We start from the raw sequence: 13,878 nt of genomic DNA on the forward strand, positions 1-13,878 counted from the left end.
AACGACATGTGTTGGGGTCGGGTTGGGTCTCTCTTCCGGGTCCAGCATTCGGGCTCGGGTCGGGCTGGATGTGGACAGTGCTGCCTTGCTCCGGGAAGTAATCGTCAAATGAACATTCAGGATGTCAAGGCAGGACACGTGCAGCCCAGACCCCGCACTCTGCAGTAAAGCCTGACTACCCAGCCAAACCAAACTACTTGTCGGGTTCAGGTCGGGCATTTAAAAAAATTGAAGGGCTCGGGTTGGGTTCAGGTCGGCTGTTGTGGGTCAGGCCCGGGTCAGGTTTTAATTTTATACCAGAGCCAGGCTTTACCACTCGCCTAGCGTGCTGGACAGGAATGCTCCTGTAGGGTTTGAGAGTCAGTCATAAACTAACTGGTGGCCTCTATGCTGTGGTTCCAGTTGGTCACTTTGATCCATCCCCTTCAGTCTGTCGCCAAAATACAGAAGCAGCTCCTGGACTTCATCTGGGAAGAAAAGGCACACTGGGTCTCTGCCATGGTGCCGAGTCTCCTGCTTAGGAAGGGCAGTCAGTCAGATGCTGGTGTGCCTTCACACCCAGGTGGTGATTTTCCAACCTCAGACCCTGCAGAGATACCTGTATGTTGAAGATCCTCCTAGATGGTATGAGCTGGCGACTTATTCCTTCCACCAGCTGCACGGCCTCAATTTTGACACATAGCTCCTGCTGGTCAACCTGGTGATTTCTGTGCCTCCTTGAGGGAGCTGCCGATCTTTTACTAAGAACTGATCAAGGCCTGGAACATGGTCGCTTCCATCCAGATCTCTCATGACCCTGTCAGGAATGGTGACAAAACCCCAGAGCCACAGCTCAGGAAGCCACACCTCCATCAGTACAGGCTCGTGTGGCTGGCAGAGGAGGGGCCTCTGGCTGCCAAGACGACTAGAGTTGGGGACGTACTGGATGGTGACGGAGTGGACTGGATGTCACCAGAGGAGCTGGCATGACATGCGTCCTTGGGTGGCATCCAGCTTGCACCAAAGCCATCGAGAATCTTAGTGCTGCTCAGCCCCAACTGCAGTCAATGTTTTGAGGTGGCTTAGGCGTGTGGAACACTCCAATCCGAGCTGACCTCCTCTCGGATAGGATTTCTCATCAGTGCCAAGCCTTGAAACCTCCCTTGGGCACCTCAGCCCCATAACTTGAGCTGTGTCTTGGAAATCTCTTCCGTGCCATTCCAAACTGTGTGAAGGGGTTTCCTGTACGGGCTGCTCTTGCACACCCTCCACTTCCTTGATTTTGTCTGCTGTCCGGACACACGTGACATTCCACCCTGCCATCCGGAGGAGGCAGGGTCCTTGGTGGGAGGCTTGCTATGTGGGAATCCTCACTTTGGCCATCAGAGAGGGTGTTGCACCCGGTTGTTCCATGCAATACACTCAAGTTGATTCACAAACTCTCTTGCTGCCAATAATTTTCGCAGCCTGCAGGAGTCAGTGTTTCACATCTATGTAGAATGCGTGAAGCAGCAGCCCTTCTTTCATTATCTGAGCGAGCTACTCCTCAATGTTTGGCTACACTTCAGTCCCACGCTCCTGATCTTTGGCCACCCGGTGTGAAGGGGAGCAGGCAGATCGCAGGTCCTCCTGGGGATGGCCAAGGTGGCCATCAACAAGTCCAGGCAGAGGACGGTCAGGAAGTGGGGGTCATTCAGCCTGTCTTTTATCCGTGACTACATCTGTGCCTGGGTATCCCTGGAGGGGGAGAAAGGAGTGTCCAGCAGTAGGCTTGAGGTCATCCACCCCCTGAAATGTCTCCTTAATTTGATTAAGTTTCCTGTTTTTGATGCAGGGTATTAGTGGACACTTAGTTCCTCTTTGTAGCAACCTTTCAGTTGGATCAAAAGAAGTATAAAAGGGAACAGACTGAAACTGTGTAGGTTGGGTGAGGTGGTGCATCTTTGTAATTTGTATCTCTGTAAATGAACGCTTATAAAATTGTGTGAAGACCGGCTCCGGTTCTATCCTTCACCGAGCTTTCTGGAATACAACAAGGACATGCCACCTTTGTGTTATTTGATTTGAAGTAGTAAGATTTTATCAAACTACCAACTCACCTGGTGTCATTCTAAGCATCTCAAGATTTGGGCTGACCGGTTTTTCTGACCTTCTTTGGCTGTTTCCAACACTGGAGCTGTACAACATAAAACATTAAAGTGTGATGAAAATGTTTTTTCTTTCCTGTCCTGAAGATACCAGGACTGGTTTTAACCTTCATGGGTGCTGGAAAGCCAACAGTAATGGGTTGGCCGCTCACTTTACATCTTCTTTCAAAGGAGGGTATATAATGAGCGACCGATCCATTGCTGCCCAATTCCTTTCTGTGAGCTAAGGCAGTGACAGGTGATATCACATTCAAGCCCAAACCTGCCCACACCCAACTTTCTAGCAGAGATTTGGTGTATATACCAATCCAGAGTGGGGGCCCTTGCTGATTTCCCTCCATCTTCCCGAACCCAAGGAAATAGAGACTTAATTGTAGCAACTCAAGCACTGACCAGAATGAAATGAACTAGCTCAGCAAAAATCAGGGATTGAGCTCCATCATTCATGTTCTGAGTCAGTTCCACACCAAACAGCGCATTTATTTACTCACTGAATTAGCAGGGAGCCCAACAAAAATTTTAGAGATTTCTAGCCATCCTATATTTCTAGCAATCTTGAAGAATTACTGTGAATATGTAACAAAGATAGAAGGCAGTTAAAACATTTTTTTTCAATAAAATCAAATGAATGCCATGACTTCCTTAGCATGCATAGTACTCTGCAGACAATGCTGGAGTGAGTGAGATTTCCCAAGTGGTGGGACATTGCAGCGACTTCCAAGCTACTGTGAAAATGTACAGCAGCATGTAAACACCAAGGAATAAAGTGGAGGTCATGGGAAAAATCAGAATGTCTGCCACCCACTCAAGATGCAGTGGGACTAAGGAGACAAGGAGTGTATTTTTCCCACACTCAATGGGAGTGCTGACAAACACAACTAAAACTTTGCCTTTTAAGTAGTGTGGCATTAAATTAAAATGCTGTCCTTCCTCCCCCTGTCCCCCACCAGAACAATAACTCCAGTGGAACACTCCTGCCAATTAGTCTATTCTTCTGGACTACAGCCCAGTGGTCTATGCAAACCTGACCTTCATCATCTTCCATTTCAAGTAAAGTAAAAGAAATTGATTATCCTCTGCAGTAAACATTAGGATTTATCTGTGCACTAGTAACCTAGTTAACAGTAGTCAGCATGGATTCAGAAGGGGAAGATCTGCCTGACCAATCTCAATTTCTTTGAGAAAGTAAAATCGCACTATGGAATTCCCGAAGACTTGGTGTATCAGGACTGCTTAAAAAAAAAGTATTTCACGAAGCTCCATTTGAAAGGCCGTTAGTTAAAATCAAAGCTGTGGAGATTCAAGATAAGCCCTAGGAAATGCTAACTGGCTGAAGGGTAGAAAAGAATGAGTACTCATTAGGATTGGTGTTGAAGTGGGGAAGTACTGAATGGGCAGCTCAGTGCTTTTTGTTAGGTCTGCCACGCTTTCTAATTTACATAAATAATTGGAATCAGAAACTCCATGCAAATGGTCAAATTTGCAAATAGCACCAAATGTATGTTCAGGGGAGGCAGCTCATAAATCAGACCGAGTTGGACAAAATATGCATGGGCAGAAAAATGACATGAATTTTCAAGCAAACAAATATCAAATGACTGCATATAGGAAGGGGGAGAAAAAAAAAGAGGATTGGATGGTGCTGAAATAGGTGAAGCTGAAAGAGAAGTCTTGGTAGACTCAATGCTAACTTTTCTAATCATTGCAAAGCAGCAATCAGCAAATCTGATATTTTGAACTATATGGCCAAAACAGAGAACAAGTTAGGGAAAGTTTCGATCAAACTGTACACAGTTTCCGGTTCGACTGCACTGTGAGTATCGTGTCTTATTCTGGTTGCCAAAACATTTAAGCACTGGAGGAAAAGGTCTGAATTACGATGGAGGACTGGAGAAACTTTGGCTATGCAGCCTGGAAAGGAAGCACCTGAGGGGTGATCTTACTGAGGTCAACAAGAGACCTAGGGGAATGGAAGCAAAATATTGTGGATTCTGGAAATCTGAAATAAAAACAAAGTGCTGGAAATACTCAGCAGGTCTGGCAGCATCTGTGGAGAGAGAAGCAGAGTTAATGTCTCAGGTCTGTGAGTTCTGATGAAAGGTCACAGACCTGAAACATTAACTCTGCTTCTCTCTCCATAAATGCTGCCTGACCTGCTGAGTTTTTCCAGCACTTTATGTTTTTACTTAAAGGAATGAAATAGGCAAATCTAGAATGGCATTCCTGTGCAATGCCGAAGGAGTGCTGCATTGTCAGAGGTATCACCTTTTGCATGAGACATTAAACAGGTCTGAAAGGCCATGCAGGATCGAAAGGTACATTAAAAAAAAAATTGGGAGTAATCCCAGTGTCTTGGCCAACATTCCCGTCAACCATACTACCAAAACAGCATTAACTGGTCATTCACGTCAATGTGGTTCTGTTTATGGACAATGGCTTCTCTTTTTGCCCACGTAACAGTAACTGCAGTTCAAAAAGTAATTTGTTCTGTGAATCTCAGATGTTTGATATGCTAAAATGTCATAAAAATGGAATAAGTCAGTAAGACTGTACGCAGCAAATTAGGCTTCTTGCCTGCTTTTCTATATTTATCCCCAATACTTACATCAGATGATTCAGTGTATTTGAAATTAGCGGTGTCACCAATCGCTGTCGTGTAATAAAAGCAGATCTGTTTTTCTCATTAGGAGTTTCCATGTTGTCTCTTCTGTTTACGAAGAGATGCTGAGATTGCATTTTAACTCCTATCTGTAGGTTCTTGTATCCATGACATGGCGTGCCATCTACTTCTTGAAATTTGTTTGATCTAGGAGTAGGAGCCATAATGTGGTACTATGCTCAAGTAACCTAAAAAAAAAATTATACTTAGATTGATACAAATCCTGATTAAAAATTGACTGAAGGTCAGTAGTAATGGTAAGCTAAGCACTAAAAATTTACAACTGTACATACCGTTCATGTTCTGCAAGGTACTGTGACATAGGGTAACATTTGCAACAATGAGTTAGCCACTGTTCATGTGCTGATAGAGAGGTTAATTTTTGTCTGCCTACTGCACTGCTCACGTTGAAAAAAAAAGAGGCAGTAGGCATACAGCACACAATGTGGTAATTCGGCCTATCATGCCTGCGCTATACTCTTTTAAAAAGAGCTATCGAATTAGTTGCACCCCCACTGCTCTTGCCTCATAATACTGCAAATCTTTCCTTTTCAGGTATATATCCTATTCCTGCTTGTAAGGTACTGCTGAATCTGCTTCCACAACTCTCAGGCTGTGCATTCCAGATCATAACTTACTGCATTAAAAGATTCCTCATCTCCCCTCCGATTCTTTTGCTAAAAACCTTCAATCTGTGTCCTCTGGTTACTGATCCTCCTGTCAGTGGAAGCAGTTTTCTGTTATTCACTCCTAGTTAGGAGTCCTTTCATCCATGGCAGACCCTTCATAACCCAATTTCAAGCCTCCCCTAAATCTAGATGAACAATCCCAGTTTCTCTAATCTCATATGAATTTAAAAAGTAATTAAAAGGTGCTGATACCTGGAAATTAGGTTGGGTTCCTGCAGCAGGTGTATAACTAAGCCATAATGCCCACACCACACTAGCTTAAATACAATAACGCTAGTACAATGTTTTAAAAATTAAATTAAACTCATTAGCACAGCAAACAAACTCATTTTTCTTTCCAAATTGTGACAATGTCACAAGTGTGGCGATAGGAACGCCTAGACTCCTTTAAAAGGAGTCACTGTAACTAATCTTGGAAAAAAATAAACTAACTCACAAGGGGACAGCCAGGCACGCCCACAAGAAGTTCCTTTGAGAAAAGTGAAGTTTTTAAAGAACTGCCTTTCAGCAACTCAGTTCTTTGGAGACATACACCAAACAACTGCAACTCTCAAAACAGATCTATATAAAAAAAAACAATTCCTACACAGGCAATAATAGGAGAAAACAACACCTGACTTTAAACATAATGAGGAAGAGTAGGCCACATGGCTCAAGCCTGCTCTGCAATAAGATCAACAATGTATATTTATATAACACCTTTTAACATAAATATCCCAAGATGCTTCACAGGAGCATTACAAAACAAAATATGATCATGGCTGAACAAATTCCTTTAGAGCCCAAAAATCTGAGTCTTGAATACCACTCTGGGGTAGAGAATTTCAAAGATTCGCAACCCTCTGAGTGAAGACATTTCCCCTCATCTCAGCCCTGAATGGCTGACTCCCTTACCCCGAAAATATAACTCCTAGTTAGGGGTTCTTTCATCCATGGCATGGCCCTTCATAACCAATTTCGAACCCCTCTATTAAATCTCCCTTAAATTTTCACTGTTCTAGGAAAACAACCCAGCTTCTCTAATCTCAGAAGGCATATGACTCTCCAGCCAGGGGAAACAGCTCATCATTTACCCTGTCAAGCCCTCTAAGAATTTTATACATTTCACTGAGATCATATCTCATTTTTCTAAACACCAGAGAATATTAGCCCATTATACTCAATCTCTCCTCATAGTAAAGCCCTCTCATCCCAGGAATCAATCTAGAGAACCTTTGTTGCACCTGCCAGACCCCCGTACTCCCCCAACAAAACAAATAAATATACTCTTCCTTGGGCAAGACAACTAAAACTGTACTCCAGGTGCGGTAAGACTTCCTTACATTTATAATCCAAACCCCTTGCAACAAAGGCTAACATATCATTTGCCCTCCTAATTTCTCACTGTATCTGCATGTTAACTCTGTGATTTGTGTACAAGGTCCCCCAAATCCCCATGAATGCCAACATTTACTAGTTTCTCACCTTTTTAAACAAAAATTCTGCTTTTTCATTTTCCTATCAAAGTGGATAATTTCACACTTCCCCACAATTTACTTAATCTGCCACCTTGATGCCCTATCACTTAACCAGTCTATATCCCTTGCAGCCTCTTTACATCATCCTCACAACTTACCTTCCCACCTAGTTTTGAATCTTCAGCAAACTTGGATGATATACTCAGTCCCTTCATCTAAGTCATTGATAAAGTTTGGCTCCAGTCCTGCCTTCATTCTGTTCTGACAATTTTAGCAAGAAACCAGTGGGAAAAAAATTATCTTTCTGGTGAAGAAACTACAAGCTGGCATTCCAATACTAATGGTTGGTATGTATGCCACCATTGCATTGGAGAAACAATACAATATACTGGAAATATATCTCAGGTTTGTAAGCAACTGTAATGAGAAGAGGGATTCACTTTTCATATATAACCCTTTATTAAAATTGAATACTGAAAAGTAAGCAAGCATAGAATCATAGAAAGTTTAAGGAACGGAAAGAGGCCATTTGGCCCATCGTGTCTGTGCCGTCCAAAAAACGATCCACCCATTCTAATCCCACCTTCCAGCATTTGGTCTGAGCCCTGCAGATTATGGCACTAAAGATGCATAATCCAGACTTCTTTTGAATGAGTTGAGGGTTTCTGCCTCAAACTACCCTTCAGGCAGTGAGTTTCAGACCCCCCCCCACCCTCTGGGTGAAAAGGTTTGTCTTCCTCATATCCCCTCTAATTTTTCTACAAATCACTTGAAATCTATGCTCCCCTCGTCACTGACCTCTCTGCTAAGGTGAATAGACCCTTCACCTCCACTCTATCCAGGCCCCTCAAAATTTTGTACATTTCAATCAGATCTCCCCTCAGCCTTCTCTGTTCCAAAGAGAACAACCCCAGCCTATCCAATTTTTCCTGATAGCTGCATTTTTCCAGTCCTGGCAACATCCTCATAAATCTCCACTGTATCCTCTCTCGTGCAATTACATCCTTTCTGTAATGAGGTGGCCAGAACCGCAAACAGTACTCAAGTTCTGGCCTAACCAATGAGTTATACAGTTCCAGCATAACCTCCCTGCTCTTGTATTCTATACCTCGGCTAATAAAGGAAAGGATTCCATATGCCTTCTTAACCACCTTATCGACCCCTCCTGCTAACTTCAGGGATCTGTGGACATTCACTCCAAGGTCCCTTACTTCCTCCACACTTCTCAGTATTTTCCCATTAATCGTGTATTCCTTTGCCTTGTTTGACCTCCCCAAATGCATCACCTCACACTTCTCCAGGTTGAATTCCATTTGACACTTTTCTGCCCCATCTGACCTGACCATCAATATCTAACACACGCCTAATCTTTGTGTCGTCTGCAAACTTCTTGATTATGCCCCCCACATTTATGTCCAAATCATTAATATATACCACAAAAAGCAGGGGACCCAGTACTGAGCCCTGCGGAACACCACTGGAAAAAGCCCTCCAGTTTGTGGGGAAAGGGATTATATTATTACTTATCCAATCCAACTAAACTGCTTTATTTTCCAGTTTTCAAATCTGCCTAAATAATAAGGTTTTTCTTTAAGATGTAGACACTGATGCATATTTCCAGTATTCTGTATTTTTATTTCCGATTGCCAGCTTGCAAAGCCTCCTCCAATTTTCTGCCAGGGGCTCCTCTATGCAAAGTTGCTTCTAAATTCAGAGACCAGGTCTTTCCCCCTTCTACCGAGCCCTACCTTGCTTTGTGCTTCTGGATGGGTTATCTCCTGGTTACTGGCTCATGTTGTCGTTAGTACCGGCTCTGTCCTGTCCCTTTCCCCCCAGGCCCAATCCGTTTCTACTCGGACCAACTCCAACCACTCCCGCTTCAAATTGAACTGGCCAGGCTCATTAGCCACAACTAATCAATGGACTGCGCGCGCCCGTATCGATGTCAGCGACAATCGATTGAATCGGAGGGGGCGGGGTGTCTTGATTGACGTGTCCCGAAACCAAACAGAGTCCCCACCTCCCCTCACGCCCGCAGGCTTGACCAATCAACGCAGCGGATGGGCGGGGCCAGGGCGAACGGCGGGGAGCCGTTGAAAAGTGTTGTAGTTTCCATGATATGGAGCTGGATCCGGGAGTGGAAGCGGTACAGAACATGGAGTAAGAGATCAACTCCATTAACTTGGGGAGTCTGTAATCTGTTTATAATCGCTGGGCAAATTGCCGGGACCTTGCTTGGGCCGGGGAATGTTTGAGGTGGAGTTTTACTGCTCCAAGGGGTTGGATGGGTGCTCGTTGAAGCCAGATCAGTCGACGCTGTTTGTCCTTTTGGATAAACTCGTACTGCTCGTTATTCATTGAGTTGGGCAGCAGATAACTTGACTGTGTCTGTTGGAATAGATTGCTGGAAAAATAATGGCGAGTTGGCGGCTCTTGCCAATATTGGTGCGTCACTCCTCCCCCAGCAATTTGGGGCAAAGAGGAGAGACACCAAGAGATCTGATGGTGCATCTCACTGTGAGCGACCTACATTGGACTTTTAGATTGCAGTGTATTTGTGTTGCGAATGTGTATTGACAATGTGCAGTGATATGAACGCTGCATTCGAGACCTAATGAATAATGTGTACAATCTCTTTGACCAATTGAGAAACAAAGAGTAGATGATGAAGGAAACCGGATCAATTGGAGACAAAAGCTAAATAGAGAGAGAACCAAAGAGACGGAAAGGAAATAAGCTGGAGGACATCCTAACCCAGATGTGTTTGAGAATTAATAACAGAAAGTGCTAGATTATGATTAGAGATACAGCACTGAAACAGGCCCTTTGGCCCACCGAGTCTGTGCTGAACATCAACCACCCATTTATACTAATCCTACACTAATCCCATATTCCTACCAAACATCCCCACCTGTCCCTATATTTCCCTACCACCTACCTATACTAGTGACAATTTATAATGGCCAATTTACCTATCAACCTGCAAGTCTTTTGGCTTGTGGGAGGAAACCGGAGCACCCGGAGAAAACCCACACAGACACAGGGAGAACTTGCAAACTCCACACAGGCAGTACCCGGAATCGAACCCGGGTCCCTGGAGCTGTGAGGCTGCGGTGCTAACCACTGCGCCACTGTGCTGGAAATATTTAGCAGGTCAGGCAGCATCTGTGGAGAGAGAAGCAGAGTTAACGTTTCAGGTCTGTGACCTTTCATCAGAACTGGCAAAAGTTAGAAAAGAATTAGGTTTTAAGTGAAGGGGAGTGGGGGGTTGATGGGGAAGAGAACAAAAGGGAAGGTGCAGGATAGGGCAGGAGAGATTAAATAACAAAACTGTCATGGGACAAAGGCAAAGAGCATGTTAATGCTTGTAGTGGAAGACAAAGCATTAGTGCAGAGAGAGTGTTAATGGCAGGGTAATGAGCAACGTTGTTCACATGAAAAAACAGGCACATGGTTAAAAAATAAAATGATAATTAAAAAAAAAAGACAGTTATGCTCTGAAACTGTTGAACTCAAGGTTGAGCCCACGAGGCGGTAGAGTAGCTAATTGAAAGATCAATGCTGCTCCTCGAGCTGATGTTGACTGGAACACTTCAGTAGGTTAAGGACCAAAATGTGGGCATGAGAGCGGGGGGCGGGGTGTTGAAACGGCAAGCAACCGGAAGCTCGGGATTGTGCTTTCGGACTAAGTGGAGGTGTTCCGCAAAGCGGTCACTTAATCTGTGTTTGGTATCCCGGATGTAGAGGCGTTGTGAATAGCGAATATGGTATACTAAATTGAAGGAAGTACAAGTAAATCGCTGTTTCACCTGAAAGGAGTGTATGGGGCTTTGGATGGTGAGGAAAGAGGAGATAAAAGGGAAGATATTACACTTCCTGCGATTGCATGGGTAGGTGCTGTGAGAAGGGGACGAGGTGTCGGGGGTGATGGAGGAGTGGACCTGGGTGTTGCAGAGGGAACGATCCCTTCAGAATGCTGACGGGGAAGGGAAGATGTGTTTGGTGGTGGTATCACACTGGAGGCGGTGTAAATGGCAGAGGGCAATCCTTTGGATGTGGAGGTTGATGGGGTGGAAAGTGAGGACAAAGGGAACCCTGTCACGGTTCTGGGAGGGAGGGGAAGGGGTGAGGGCAGAAGTGCGGAGAATTTTTTTTATTGGTGCTTGATATTCTTGAGCCATTAAGTATTGAACCAGCATTATCGTTGTGATCAGGGACAGTGAACATGTTCTCATAGAAACATGGGCATTTTTGGATGAAACTAGAGCAAACTCAACGTAATTTGTCATCTACCATTAGAATTCAGCAAAGGAGGACCAAGGGATTGATTAAGAAGGGGAAAATAGAGTACGAGAGCAAGCTTGCGGGGAACATAAAAACTGACTGTAAAAGTTTCTATAGGTACATGAAGAGAAAAAGATTGGTGAAGACAAATATAGGTCCCTTACAGTTAGAAACATGGGAATTTATTATGGGGAATAAAGAAATGGCTGACCAACTAAATGCATACTTTGGTTCTGTCTTCACAAAGGAGGACACAAATATCATACCAGAAATGTTGGGGAGCACAGGGCTTAGTGAGAGAGAGGAACTGAAAGAAATCAGCATTAGTAGAGAAATGGTGTTGGAGAAATTGAGGGGATTGAAGGCCGATAAATCCCCAGGGCTGATGGTATGCATCCAAGAGTACTTAAGGAAGTGGCCCTAGAAATAGTGGATGCATTGGTGGTCATCTCCCAAGATTCTATAGACTCTGGAACAGTTCCTACAGATTGGAGGGTAGCTAATGTAACCCCACTATTTAAAAAGGGAGGTAGGAGAAAGCTGGGAATTATAGACCAGTCAGCCTGACATCGGTAGTGAGGAAAATTCTAGAGTCCATTATCAAAGATTTTATAGCAGAGCAATTAAAGACCACTGGTGGAATCAGACAGAGTCAGCGTGGATTTACGAAAGGGAAATCATGCTTGACAAATCTACTAGAATTATTCGAGGATGTAACTAGTAGAGTTGATGAGGGGGAGCCAGTGGATGTGGTTTATTTGGACTTTCAGAAGGCTTTCGTCAAAAGTCCTGTCTATGAGATTAGCATGTAAAATTACAGCGCATGGGATTGGGGGTTGTGTATTGCGATGGATAGAAAATTGGTTGGCGGACAGGAAACCAAGAGTAGGGATAAATGGGTCTTTTTCCAAGTGGCAGGCAGCGACTAGTGGGGTACCGCATGGATCTGTGCTAGGACCCCAGCTATTCACAATATACATTAATGATTTAGATGAGGGAACTAAATGTAATATCTCCAAATTTGCAGATGACACAGAACTGGGTGGGAGGGTGAATTGTGAGGAGGATGCAGAGAGGCTTCAGGGTGATTTGGACAAGTTGAGTGAGTGGGCAAATGCATGGCAGATGCAGTATAATGTGGATAAATGTGAGGTTATCCACTTTGGTAGCAACTACAGGAAGGCAGGTTATTATCTGAACAGCTATAAACTGAGAGAGGGGAATATGCAGCGAGACCTGGGTGTTCTCATACACCAGTCGCTGAAGGTAAGCATGCAGGTGCAACAGGCGGTAAGAAAGGCAAATGGTATGTTGGCCTTCATAGCGAGAGGATTCGAGTACAGGAGCAGGGATGTCTTGCTGCAATTATACAGAGCCTTGGTGAGGCCACACCTGGAATATTGTGTGCAGTTTTGGTCTCCTTATCTGAGGAAGGATGTTCTTGCTGTAGAGGGAGTGCAGCGAAGGTTTACCAGACTGATTCTTGGGATGGCGGGACTGACGTATGAGGAGAGATTGAGTCGGTTAGGATTATATTCGCTGGAGTTCAGAAGAGTGAGAGGGGATCTCATAGAAACCTATAAAATTCTAGCAGGACTTGACAGGGTACATGTAGGAAGGATGTTCCCGATGGTGGGGGAGTCCAGAACCAGGGGTCATAGTCTAAGGATACGGGGTAAACCTTTCAGGACTAAGATGAGAAATTTCTTCACCCAGAGAGTGGTGAACCTGTGGAATTCACTACCACAGAAAGCAGTTGAGGCCAAAACATTGTATGTTTTCAAAAAGGAGTTAGATATAGCTCTTGGGTCTAAAGGGATCAAAGGATATGGGGTGAAGGCCGGAACAGGTTACTGAGTTGGAAGATCAGCCATGATCATAATGAATGGCAGAGCAGGCTCGAAGGGCTGAATGGCCTACTCCTGCTCCTATTTTCTATGTTTCTATGATACAAGGAACACGAGTGTAAATGGCAAGATTTGCACAAAAATACATCTAGGATAATTTTTTTTTTAAATCACTAGGAATTATTTACTGCCTACAGGAGTGAGCCCCCATGGCTTCAATTGTTCCCTTTCTGGGTCTCTAGGGTTGAGTGGCATGTCTGAACCGTAAATCACATTGTTAATTGAGTCATTGCACCATGAATTAGCAGTCCTAAATGGCTGTGATGAGATTAATTCATGACGTACAATTTATTTTAATGAGGTTGCAATTTTTTGGCTTTGTTGGTGCTTAACCACTCATGGAGCACTGCGCTAAGTCCTGGTCTCCATATTATAAAAGAATGGCGAAGGTGCAAAAAAGATTTCCAATAATAATTCAGAAGTGAGAAGTTACAACTATCAGGAAAGGCTGAACAAGCTGGGGTTCTTTTTGCCAGAAAAGAGAAGGGTGAAGAGGTCTTGAAAATTCTGATGGAGTTATAAAGCATAGGCAAATATTAAATGTTTCCACTTGTGGGGGAGTCCAAAATTAGTTGTAAATATAAGATAGTCATTAATAATTTGAGTACTGTGTGCAGTTCTGATCACCTCATTACAGAAAGGATATAATTGTACTAGAAAGGGTACAGAGGAGATTTACAAGGATGTTGCCAGGACTGGAAAAATGTAGCTATGAGGAAAGATTAGATAGGCTGGGTTGTTCTCCTTGGAACAGAG

The 13,878-nt window shown here is 44.0% G+C and overlaps 2 protein-coding genes across 3 annotated transcripts in view; one reads left to right on the forward strand and one right to left on the reverse strand.

Annotated features, from left to right (window-relative positions):
* The window catches only part of LOC137368658 (uncharacterized), a 54,391-nt gene extending 45,572 nt beyond the window's left edge, over positions 1-8,819 (reverse strand). Inside the window, exons 1-3 of the mRNA XM_068028800.1 lie at positions 8,680-8,819; positions 4,732-4,973; positions 2,079-2,155 (exon numbers count right to left, since the gene is read on the reverse strand). Of these exons, the coding sequence (XP_067884901.1) occupies positions 2,079-2,155; positions 4,732-4,949 (295 nt within the window). The 5' untranslated portion in view covers positions 4,950-4,973; positions 8,680-8,819. The remainder of the gene's footprint in view (positions 1-2,078; positions 2,156-4,731; positions 4,974-8,679) is intronic.
* Positions 8,820-9,002: 183 nt separating this feature from the next.
* Positions 9,003-13,878, forward strand: part of cenph (centromere protein H) — a 32,985-nt gene continuing 28,109 nt past the window's right edge. For both annotated transcript variants that reach the window (XM_068028801.1, XM_068028802.1), the window contains exon 1: positions 9,003-9,091. In XM_068028801.1, coding sequence (XP_067884902.1) covers positions 9,051-9,091 — 41 coding nt within the window. In that variant the 5' untranslated portion in view covers positions 9,003-9,050. The remainder of the gene's footprint in view (positions 9,092-13,878) is intronic.

Source organism: Heterodontus francisci, chromosome 4 (genome assembly GCF_036365525.1).
Source record: "Heterodontus francisci isolate sHetFra1 chromosome 4, sHetFra1.hap1, whole genome shotgun sequence".
Classification (NCBI taxonomy): domain Eukaryota; kingdom Metazoa; phylum Chordata; class Chondrichthyes; order Heterodontiformes; family Heterodontidae; genus Heterodontus; species Heterodontus francisci.